The sequence below is a fragment of the Nerophis lumbriciformis genome, linkage group LG36, assembly GCF_033978685.3.
Source record: "Nerophis lumbriciformis linkage group LG36, RoL_Nlum_v2.1, whole genome shotgun sequence".
Lineage (NCBI taxonomy): Eukaryota > Metazoa > Chordata > Actinopteri > Syngnathiformes > Syngnathidae > Nerophis > Nerophis lumbriciformis.
In genome coordinates, this window is record NC_084583.2 from 12,102,501 (window position 1) to 12,115,000 (window position 12,500).

The 12,500-nt window shown below is 41.9% G+C and overlaps 1 protein-coding gene across 1 annotated transcript in view; it reads left to right on the plus strand.

The window, feature by feature from the left end:
• The window catches only part of LOC133576844 (protocadherin-10), a 21,366-nt gene that overhangs the window by 842 nt on the left and 8,024 nt on the right, over positions 1-12,500 (plus strand). The window contains exons 1-2 of the mRNA XM_061930187.2: positions 1-1,917; positions 11,677-11,735. The exon at positions 1-1,917 is cut by the window's left edge and continues 842 nt beyond it. Coding sequence (XP_061786171.1) covers positions 1-1,917; positions 11,677-11,735 — 1,976 coding nt within the window. The remainder of the gene's footprint in view (positions 1,918-11,676; positions 11,736-12,500) is intronic.

The window sequence follows — 12,500 nt, forward strand, 5'->3', positions numbered from 1 at the left end:
TTGGACACCCCGCTGGACCGGGAGCGTGAAAAGAAACACGAGATGGTTCTGACCGCTTTTGACGGCGGCTCACCGGAGCGCACCGGGACCGCGCTGATCACTATAACAGTGCTGGACGCCAACGACAACGTGCCCGTGTTCGACCGCTCCGTGTACCGGGCCAGCTTGGTGGAGAACGCGCCGCGGGGCACGCCGGTGCTGAAGCTCAACGCCACCGACTTGGACGAGGGCTCCAACGGGGAGGTGACGTACGCCTTCAGCGGGCACGCGCCTCTCAAAGTGCGGGAGCTGTTCAGCGTGGACCCGTACACGGGCGAGATCCGCGTCAAGGGCGTCGTGGACTACGAGAAAGCGAGCGTGTTCGAGCTGTACGTGCAGGCCAGGGACCGGGGACCCTCGGCGGTCGCCGTGCACAGCAAAGTCCTGGTGGACATCGTGGACGTGAACGACAACACCCCGGAGGTCATCCTCACGTCCGTGTCCACACCGGTGCTGGAGGACGCGCCGCCCGGCACGGTGATCGCCGTCATCAGCGTCATGGACCAGGACTCCGGCGAGAACGGCAACGTGGACTGCCAAATCCCCAACAATGTCCCGTTCCAGCTCCACTCCTCTTTTAAGAACTACTACACTTTAGTGACCAGTGACTTCTTGGACCGGGAGGCGGTGAACGAGTACAACATCACGCTCACGGCTCGCGACCTGGGCTCGCCTTCTTTATCCACGCGGAAAACCGTCTTGGTGCAGGTGTCGGACATTAACGACAACCCCCCGCGGTTCTCGCAGCCGTCCTACACCGTCTACGTGACCGAGAATAACGCCCCGGGCGCTTCTATTTGCACCGTGACCGCCTTCGACCCGGATTCCAACCAGAACGCGTATCTGTCCTATTCCATTCTGGACGGTCAAATCCAGGGCATGCCGGTGAACACGTACGTGTCCATCAACTCGGACAACGGCAACATTTACGCGCTGCGCTCGTTTGACTACGAACAACTGAGGAACTTCCACATCCAAGTCCAAGCGCAGGACGCCGGTTTTCCGCCACTCGCCAGCAACGTGACGGTGAACGTCTTTGTTTTGGACCAGAACGACAACGCGCCGGTTGTTGTGTCCCCGCTGCCTAAAAACGGCACCGTGGCCACGGAGGTGGTGCCGCGCTCGGTTGATGCCGGTTACTTGGTCATTAAGGTCACGGCCATGGACGCGGACGCGGGGCAAAACTCCCGCTTGTCCTATCAGGTGACGCAAGCCACCGACCCGGGGCTGTTCAGCGTGGCTTTGTACACGGGGGAAATCCGGACTATCCGCAGGCTGGTGGACAAGGACGCGTACCGACACCGGTTGGTGATCCAAGTGAAGGACAACGGGCAGCCTCCTCTCTCCGCCACCGTCTCCGTGGTCCTCACGGTGGTGGACAGCGTCCCCGAGTCCTTATCCGACTACGGCGACCTCACCCTCAGCCCGCAGCCCGCCTCCAACCTCTCCCTCTACTTAATCGTGTCCCTCAGCACCATATCGTTCATCTTCCTAGTGGCGATAATCGTCCTGGCCGCGGTCAAGTGCTACAAGGACCGCGAGACGCTCAGCGGCTACAACCTGCCGCCCTTCGCCTGCTGCTGCTGCGCGGGCTTCCAGCCGGAGCCCCCCGCGGAGGTCTTCAAGAAATCCAACCTCAACTTGCAGATTTCCTCCACGGCCAACAAAGTGCCCACCAACTGCGTGGAGGTGAACGGCGGCGGCAGCGTGGCTCAGCCGTACTGCTACAAAGTCTGCTTGACCCCGGAGTCGGCCAAGAGCGACTTCATGTTTTTGAAGCCGTGCAGCCCGAGCAGCGCGCCGCGCAACAACGAAGCCAAGAGCGCGGAGCACTCGTGGGGGGCGTCGGTGAACAACGGAGCGACCACCCCTAACGAGGTAAAATCAATAAAAATAATAATAAATCCCACTTTTTTAAATATTTTTTATTCATTTTAAGGGTGCTTTTTTCTTTTTTTAACAATTACGCACAATGCGCATTTGGATGCTTAATTACGCACGCGTAAAGTGGACAATTGCACGGTTTAATTCGCTGCAGGAAAAAAAAAAAAAGGGTGATTCATTCTTAATGCCTCTTCCATCATGTGTCAGGAGGGAGGAGGTGAGGTGGGGGGGAGACTAAATTGCACCCCCCCCCCCCCCCCCCCCCCCCTCCCTCCCGCACAACAACAAGTCAAGGGTAATGGACAAGGTGAATGACAGTTTGTCCCTGGTTCTTACAGCCGAGACTATATAGGACAAATCACCCCTCTGGCACTATATCGCACAATGTGGCGTATTCTCCATGGAGGGGGGTGGGGGGGCATGTCCATTATTGATGAAAAACAGCAAATGTTCTGTTTTTTTGGAAGTGGGAGTATAGGGTATAGGACACAAGGAATGGAGGAGGAGGAGGGAGGGAGCGCAAGGACATGGCTGGACTGAGACGTGGGCCGCCTGTAGATGGGCGACGTCCTCTGGGTGCAAGGGGAGACGGAGATGTGAAGTCATATTTGTCAGCAGGGGGTAGATTGGGGAGGGGAGGAGAGGAGGAGGGGAGACAAGGGGAATTAAAGGAGGCAGGATGTGGTGTTTTCTAATTCCGGCAGACAGGGCAGTAGACCGTTAATGTGTGTGTGCGTGTGCATGTGTGTGTGTTCTTGTACGTCTACCCTTCTTGAGACATCAACAAGGAAAAGTACGTTTCAATATGAGGAGGTGTGAACAAGTTAGGATCGGAATCATGGTCCCTAAAAGGAAAACCATTGCATCTAATATTTTTTTTTTTTTTTTTTTTTTTTTTTTTGTATTGGAGTAAACAACCTCAAAGTGCTACAGTGCATTCAAAATAAATAAAAAGATAATAAAAAAATAAATACAAATAATACCTAGAACAGCCAAATAGCTAAAACTAGTATGCATACATCTAAAAAAATTGTTTTGTTTTTTTAAAATAAGGGTTTTTAAGCCTTTTTTTAAAAACATCCACAGTCTGTGGTGCCCTCAGGTGGTCAGGGAGAGCGTTCCACAGACTGGGAGCGGCGGAGCAGAAATGCCCGGTCTCCCATTGTTACGTAGCTTTGTCCTGTTGGAGGTTAGCCTGTAATGGAGCAGTGTTTTTCCAACCACTGTGCCGTGGCACAATGGTGTGCCGTGAGATACGGTCTGGCGTGCCGTGGGAGATGATGTCATTTCACCTATTTGGGTTGAAAATATATTTTTTTGCAAACCACTAATTATAATCCGCAAATAATGCGCCGTCGTTGAGTGTCGGTGCTGTCTGGAGCTCGGCAGAGTAACCGTGTAATACTATTCCATATCAGTAGGTGGAAGCAGGTAGCTAATTGCTTTGTCGTGAGGCAGCGTGCAGGTAAAAAGGTGTCCAATGCTTAAACCAAAAATAAACCAAAGGCAAGGGCAGTTAGGAAAAGGCATTGAAGCTTAGGGAAGGCTATGCAGAATGAAACTAAAACTGAGTAAAGTAAACAAAAACAGAATGCTGGACGACAGCAAAGACTTACAGCGTGTGGAGCAAAGACGGCGTCCACAAAGTACATCCGGACATGACATGACAATCATCAATGTCCCCATAAAGAAGGATAGCAAGAACTTAAATAGTCTTGATTGCTAAAAACAAAGCAGGTGCGGGGAATAGCATTTAAGGAAGACATGAAACTGCTACAGGAAAACACCAACAAAACAGGAAAAGTCACCAAAATAGGAGCGCAAGACAAGAAGTAAGACACTACACACAGGAAAACAGCAAACAACTCAAAATAAGTCAGGGTGTGATGTGACAGTACACCTATTTTGAGACAAGAGCTACAGTGATGCATGCTTGGTTATGCTTTAAAGTCATATCCAACAATTGCGACAACAACTTTTTACTGTCAACTGAGTTTCGTTTTTTAATGATTTCTGCTGGTGGTGTGCCTCCGCATTTTTTCAACGCAAAAAATGTGCCTTGGCTCAAAAAAGGTTGAAAAACACTAATTGAGTATGTCTCATTTGCACCTCTGGTGGTGAAATCTGTCAAAATTAGGGTTTTCCCAATTGACTGTGTGTCGGTTTTAAAAGTTTCCCCCTCTGGTCAACATATGAAATAACAAGTGTGTGTAAAAAATTTGAACTGCTCCCCCTCTGGTCAACATATGAAATAACAAGTGTGTGTAAAAAAAATTGAAGTGCTCCCCCTCTGGTCAACATATGTATTAACAAGTGTGTGTAAGAAATTCAAATGCGCCCCCTTCGCCAAAATTATTAAGATAAACAATACAAAATATGTATATAGAGACATACTCTAATAACTTGAAGTAAATAATGAAGATTAAAAACCAATTACAAACCAAAACATATTAAAAAAATGCAAATAATTAACTAAAAGCAGTCTTTTTCTCAAAATGGGTCGACTTTTTTTTGTAAAATTGGGAACAATTTCTCATATTCCTTCTGTTTCTATAATAATGCAATATTTTCTCGTAAAATGGTGACTTTTTAATGTAAAATTCTGACTTTTTAATTCAAAATGGTGACGTTTGTCATGTAAAATTATGACTTTTATCACAAAACTGCCAATGTTTTTGGTTGTTCTTGTAAAATAGTGATTTTGTTTTTTGTAAAATTATAACTTTTGTCATGATTATGACTTTTGTCATAAAGTTAAAGTTAAAGTTAAAGTACCAATGATTGTCACACACACACTAGGTGTGGCGAAATTATTCTCTGCATTTGACCCATTACCCTTGATCACCCCCTGGGAGGTGAGGGGAGCAGTGGGCAGCAGCGGTGGCCGCGCCCGGGAATCATTTTTGGTGATTTAACCCCCAATTCCAACCCTTGATACTGAGTGCCAAGCAGGGAGGTAATGGGTCCCATTTTTATAGTCTTTGGTATGACTCGGCCGGGGTTTGAACACCCAACCTACCGATCTCAGGGCGGACACTCTAACCACTAGGCCACTGAGTAGTATAATTTTGCCAGGTAAAATTCCGATTGCCATTATAATATTGCCGACATTTCAAAGTTTTCTCATAAAATTTTGACTTTTGTCGAGTAAAATTCCGATTGCTATTATGATATTGCCGACATTTCAAAGTTTTCTCATAAAATTTTTACTTTTGTCGAGTAAAAATCTGACTCTTTTCATAAAATTGTCAAAATAACAACCTTTTCCTGTAAAATTTTGACTTGCGTCGAGTGAAATGCCGACTTGTATTATAATACTGGGAAAATTCCACGTTTTTCTTGTTAAATTTTGACCTTTTTCTTGTGAAATTCTGACCTTTTTCTTGTGAAATTCCAACTCATTTGTCATAACAATACTTGCCAACCCTCCCGGATTTTCCGGGAGACTCCCGAAATTCAGCGCCTCTCCCGAAAACCTCCCGGTACAAATTTTCTCCCGAAAATCTTCCGAAATTCAGGCGGAGCTGGAGGCTACGCCCCCTCCAGCTCCATGCGGACCTGAGTCCGCTTTCCCACAATATAAAGAACGTCTACAGTAAAGCAGTCCGTCTGCCGTAAACAGCAATGTTGTGACACTCTTAAACAGGACAATACTGCCATCTAGTGCATTTGATGAAAGCACTTTTGTGCGTGCCACACAGCAATGCATAATCAGAGAGGGTGTTCAGCATGGTTAGAAAGATAGTGACAGAGAATAGAACAAGGATGGACAATTCAACCCTTAACTCAACAATGAGTAGATGAGTGTTATGTGTGTGTATATGTGTAAATAAATGAACACTGAAATTCAAGTATTTATTTTATATATATATATATATATATATATATATATATATATAGCTAGAATTCACTGAAAGTCAAATATTTATTTTATATATATATATATATATATATATATATATATATATATATATATATATATATGAAATACTTGACTTGGTGAATTCTAGCTGTAAATATACTCCTCCCCTCTTAATCACGCCCCCAACCACGCCCCCCGCACCCACCCCCCGAAATTGGAGGTCTCAAGGTTGGCAAGTATGGTCATAACAAGCTTTTTTATATTTGCATAATATGTATATATTATTAATGTTGTAAATGCACATCTTCATATATTTAGAAAGGGTGGTCCTAAAGAGGTTGGCATTTTTCAGAGGTCTCAAGAAGGTAACAAATACAAGAAGTGTGTGTGTGTGTGTGTGTGTGTGTGTGTGTGTGTGTGCGTGTGTGTTAATCACCACCAGACTCCACCAGGGAGAATGACAAATGTCATCTCGGTCACGGGCACACTACTTTCAGGGGGTGGGTGGTTGAGGTCACTGGGGGTTGTTATGCAGCTCCTCGAGGAGAGAGCGTCCCTCTTTAATCGCTAATTGGCTCCCTAATTCACTCAGAAGCACACACACACACACACACACACACACACTCACACACACACACACACACACACACACACAGGCAGAGGTCGAGAGGACACGCCATCCAGTGACGCGATGGATGGAGGCCTGGCAGGGTGGATGCAAGGTGAAGCCATAGACGGCAGCACAAGGACCTGGAGTGACTTTCCAAGGCTCTCCGTAATGACAAACCTTGAATATTCACATTAAGTGCACACACACACACATACACACACACACACACAATGATAATTTCCTTCATTTTCTCCTTGGCCGGCTCCTCTTTGAAGATTACAATCGTGTTCTGTTTCATCCTGCTGGGCTTCTAATTGGTTTTGTAGGCCGCTTGGCAAAGGGTGCGTTCGGAATACATATCCCGGTATAAATAACGGTATTATTACGCTTTTGGGTCGCATTGTTCGTCTTATAGCGACTTTTAGTGAATTAATAGAGCGTGGGGTGAATAATATGAGGCAGAGTGGAGAGAGAGAGAGAGAGAGAGAGAGAGAGACTGCATGGGACCGGGCGTAAATATCACTCGGGTGCCCTCTTTCACCCCTCCCGCAGCGCCACAGAGGATAAAAGCAAAACCAAGTGACAGGCGAATCTTAGCTGAGGGCAATAACGCCACCTCGGCTCTTAAAAATGAATTTCTACCAGACATCCACATGGTGGAGGCATCGATTTCGAATAGGAGTAGAGAGCCTTTATTGTCGTTGCACAAGAACAAACACTGCAAAAACTGACATCTAAGTAACATTAAATACCTCAAATAAGGGTGATATTTGCTTATTTTCTGTCTGATAAGATAATTCTTCTCACTAAGCAGATTTTACGTTAGAGTGTTTTACTTGTTTTAAGGGTTTTGGTCCTAAATGATCTCGGTAAGATATTACAGCTTGTTGCTGAGATTTGATGACCTATATTGAGTAAAACATGCTTAAAAATAAAATATCAACTGTTGCAAAGCGGTGTCATCAACACTCAAAAGTATAAAACTACTTTTTTAAAGTAATTTCTTATTTCAAGCATTTTCAATGAAACAATAGAAAATACGTACACACACAGACAATATATTTATTTTAAAAGGTACACTGCAAAAAGTTAGTGTTCAAAAACAAGAATAAATTAAAGCTGCAAGCAGCGTTGGACAGGACCGACTTTTGCTGGTGTTTCCCGCCTTTACCCATTCAACAAGGTATTGTGTGTAGAATTTAGAGGACAGAAATGAATTGATTCCATTTCACATTGTCATTATAGGGTATTGTGTGTAGAATTTTGAGGACAAAAAAGAAATAATTCCATTTCACTTTGTCATTATAGAGTATTGTGTGTAGAATTTTGACAAAAATTGATTAATTCCAATTCACATTGTCATTGTCTACTGTTAGTCCTAAGTGTCCCAATACTTTTGCCTAGTGTTAGTCCTAAGTGTCCCAATACTTTTGTCTAGTGTTAGTCCTAAGTGTCCAAATACTTTTGTCCAGTGTCAATCCTAAGTGTCCCAATACTTTTGCCTAGTGTGGGCCTAAGTGTCCCAAAACTTTTGTCTACTTTTAGTCCATAATTGTCCCAATACTTTTGCCTAGTGTTAGTCTTAAGTGTCCCAATACTTTTGTCTACTTGTAGTCAATAAGTGTCCCAATACTTTTGCCAAGTGTTAGTCGTAAGTGTCCCAATACTTTTGTCTAGTGTCAGTCCTAAGTATCCCAATACTTTTGTCCAGTGTTAGTCTTAAGTGTCCCAATACCTTTGTCTAGTGTCAGTCCTAAGTGCCCCAATACTTTTGTCTACTGTTAGTCCATAAGTGTCCCAATACTTTTGTCCAGTGTTAGTCCTAAGTGTCCCAATACTTTTGTCTACTGTTAGTCCTAAGTGTTCCAATACTTTTGTCTACTGTTAGTCCATAAGTGTCCCAATACTTGTGTCCAGTGTTAGTCCTAAGTGTCCCAATACTTTTGTCTACTTGTAGTCAATAAGTGTCCCAGTACTTTTGCCTAGTGTTAGTCCTAAGTGTCCCAATACTTTTGTCTATTGTCAGTCCTAAGTGTCCCAATACTTTTGTCCAGTGTTAGTCCATAAGTGTCCCAATACTTTTGTCCAGTGTCAGTCCTAAGTGTCCCAATACTTTTGTCTACTGTTAGTCCATAAGTGTCCCAATACTTTTGTCCAGTGTTAGTCCATAAGTGTCCCAATACTTTTGTCCAGTGTCAGTCCTAAGTGTCCCAATACTATTGTCTACGGTTAGTCCATAAGTGTCCCAATACTTTTGTCCAGTGTTAGTCCTAAGTGTCCCAATACCTTTGTCCAGTGTTAGTCCTAAGTGTCCCAATACTTTTGTCTACTGTTAGTCCATAAGTGTCCCAATACTTTTGTCCAGTGTTAGTCCTAAGTATCCCAATACTTTTGTCTACTGTTAGTCCATAAGTGTCCCAATACTTTTGTCTAGTGTCAGTCCTAAGTGTCCCAATACTTTTGTCTACTGTTAGTACATAAGTGTCCCAATACTTTTGTCCAGTGTTAGTCCTAAGTGTCCCAATACTTTTGTCTACTGTTAGTCCTTAAGTGTCCCAATGCTTTTGTCCAGTGTTTGTCCTAAGTGTCCCAATACTTTTGTCTAGTGTCAGTCCTAAGCATCATAATACTTTTGTCTACTTTTAGTCCATAAGTGTCCCAATATTTTTGTCCAGTGTTAGTCCTAAGTGTCCCAATACTTTTCTCTACTGTTAGTCCATAAGTGTCCCAATACTTTTGTCCAGTGTTAGTCTTAAGTGTCGCAATACTTTTGTGTACTGTTAGTCCATATGTGTCCCAATACTTTTGTCCAGTGTTAGTCCTAAGTGTCCCAATACTTTTGTCCAGTGTTAGTCCTGTGTCCCAATACTTTTGTCCAGTGTTAGTCCTAAGTGTCCCAATACTTTTGTCTACTGTTAGTCCATAAGTGTCCCAATACTTTTGTCCAGTGTTAGTCCTAAGTGTCCCAATACTTTTGTCTACTGTTAGTCCATAAGTGTCCCAATACTTTTGTCCAGTGTTAGTCCTAAGTGTCCCAATACTTGTGTCTACTGTCAGTCCTAAGTGTCCCAATACTTTTGTCCAGTGTTAGTCCTCAGCGTCCCAATACCTTTGTCTACTGTTAGTCCATAAGTGTCCCAATACTTTTGTCTACTGTTAGTCCTAAGTGTCCCAATACTTTTGTCCAGTGTTAGTCCTAAGTGCCCCAATACTTTTGCCTAGTGTTAGTCCTAATTTAGTGTTCAAAAACAAGAATAAAAAATACAAAAAATTGTGGTATTTTACTTGAACTAAGCAAAATTATCTGCCAATAGAACAATAATATTTTACTCATTTTCATTCATTACTAGTTTCTATGTCACTGTTTTTATATTGTTTTACTTTCTTTTTTATTCAAGAAAATGTTTTTAATTTATTTATCTTATTTTATGTTATTAATGTTTTTAAAAAGGACATTATCTTCACCATACCTGGTTGTCCAAATCAGGCATAATAATGTGTTAATTCCACGACTGTTTACATCAGTATCGGTTGATATCGGTAATTGAAGAGTTGGACAATATCGGGATATCGGCTAAAAGCCATTATCGGACATCCCTACTTAAAATAAGTATATTCTCACTGATAATAACTGTGCTACTAATTGAGTACGTATTTTCTATTGTTTCATTGAAAATAAAACAGCAAAGTCCATATGGCTGTCATCTGTTTTTAATTATGAGACACAATTGTGTCAAAGTCATGATTTTTTTTCTTTTCATGCTTGAAATAAGAAATGATTACTTTAAAAAAGTAGTTTTATACTTGTGAGTGTTGATGACACAGCTTTGCAACAGTTGATATTCTAGTTTCAAGCATGTTTTACTCAATATAGGTCATCAAATCTCAGCAACAAGCTGTAATATCTTACTGAGATCATTTAGGACAAAAACACTTAAAACAAGTAAAACACTCTAACATAAAATCTGCTAAGTGAGAAGAATTATATTATCAGACAGAAAAATAAGCAAATATCACCCTTATTTGAGATATTTAATCTTGCTTAGATTTCAGTTTTTGCAGTGTAGTTTTGGGTTCATTGAAGTGAACTAATTTTACTTGTTTTGGAAAGTCTTGACAAGCCAAATTTTCTTGTTCTATTGGTAGATAATTTTGCTTAGCACAAATAAAATAACCCTAATTTTTGTATTTTTTTGTTTTTGAACACTGACTTTTTGCAGTGTACAAAGTAGTACCTCAACCTACGAGCTTGATTGGTCCTCTTATCTCAAAACCCTCGCATCTCCAATTGAAATGAACGGAAATCTATGTAATTGTTGCTCGGCCCCGCCAAAACAGTACAATTTTAATGATTTGGCATGCTATTAAAAAGAAAACCTAACTTTTATAGACAAACTATTGACTGAAAAAAATACAATATAATGTGGTATAAACAATACAGTAGTCCCATGAAGTATAATGTACATAATTTACCTTGGAGACTGGACTTTGACGGTATCCCTGTCAAACACACCATCATCATCTTTCCCATATTTTCATAGATACATGTTTAAATACTATTTTGACTCATTCTGCTTCAGTATGCATGGCGCAGACTTGCAGTGATACGATCAGATTGCTTTCCCATGTGGATCGACTACACGCTCTGTCATGTTTCCGATGATTTCTTTCCTTTATTCAATGAACATCATCCACTTCTTCTTTTAAGCATTTTCCTTCCCATTCACACAACACTGCTATGTCCATCTCTAGCTATAAGATAATGCCAGCTACTGAAACCAGATGTTTCGGGCGGCTCTAACGGGTTTTACTATGACATTTCCACAGCGGGGATGCTTGTAACCCAAGTTTTGGGTTGCAACTTGAAGCATAACTTATCTCTTAAGTTGAGGTACCACTATTTACCCGACCATGTTTGTGTTTAAGGACTAACACCATGACGCATGACACAAAGAGAAGAGCGGAATTTTTGAATGGAAATGTGTAATTTTGATTAGATTTGTTTCCTTTTTTCATTCTAGACCTGGGTTTAACATTGTACTCCCTGCAACCACACCATTAGGTAAACCTGCTCTATAATGAATATCATCATACTACTTCTAATATTTTTGGTTATACCTTATACATGAGGAGACTGCTCTTGGTCACATAAAGTGCCGCTCAACACCACAAAAAATAAACACATCATTACCCATAAATACAGATACACCTGCAGGTGCACCAAGTGAATATGCGGACGACTTCGAATTGACTTCACATTTCCCTCCTTCTGTTTCCGCAGCTGAAGCAGGCCAACACAGACTGGACCCTCACAAAGAATCAGCATTCCTCCATTAAAAGGTATACAAACCTGTTCGTATGCTGTACACCGGGGCTATTCAACTGGCGTTCACTTCGAAATATGGGAGAAAGACCACTCGAGTGCTCCTGTTGTATAGAGCAGTGTTTTTCCAACCACATACAGTCTGGTGTGCTGTGGGAGATTATCTAATTTCACCTATTTGGGTTGAAAGTATTTTTTTAAACCAGTAATTATAGTCTGCAAATTAAGTGTTGTTGAGTGTCGATCAGGGGCGTCACTAGCTTTTAAGGACAGGGGGGGCTTTGCCCCCAGGAGATGCAGAGGATGCGAGCGAATGTTACGCACGAGCACAAAACTTCACAAACGGCTAACAAAGACTTAGAAATTATTCATTGTTATTATTATTATTTTAAAAAAATGCACGAGGCGAAATGAAATGCTCCCCGAGACGATGGCTTTTAACCATACATTTTCTTTTTCTTTTTATGTATTTATTCATTTTACATTTTATATTAAATGTCTTGGTTTTTCCTCCCTCTGAAAATCCTATTAAATGTTTAACAAGCCATCCTATAATAATAAAACAGCTATTAATGTAACAATACAATAAAACAAATATATGTAATGATGTTTTTTTCATTATTTTAACAACAGGCTTATGTATATTACTTTATATAGATTCTACAAGAAACACAAAACTTAAAAAATAAATGATTTACAATTGCACACACAAGGTTTTGTGCAGCTTCACTCATTGTAAAGGAAGATAATGTGCTTCGTACACCTGCAGGACCGCAAGGAAG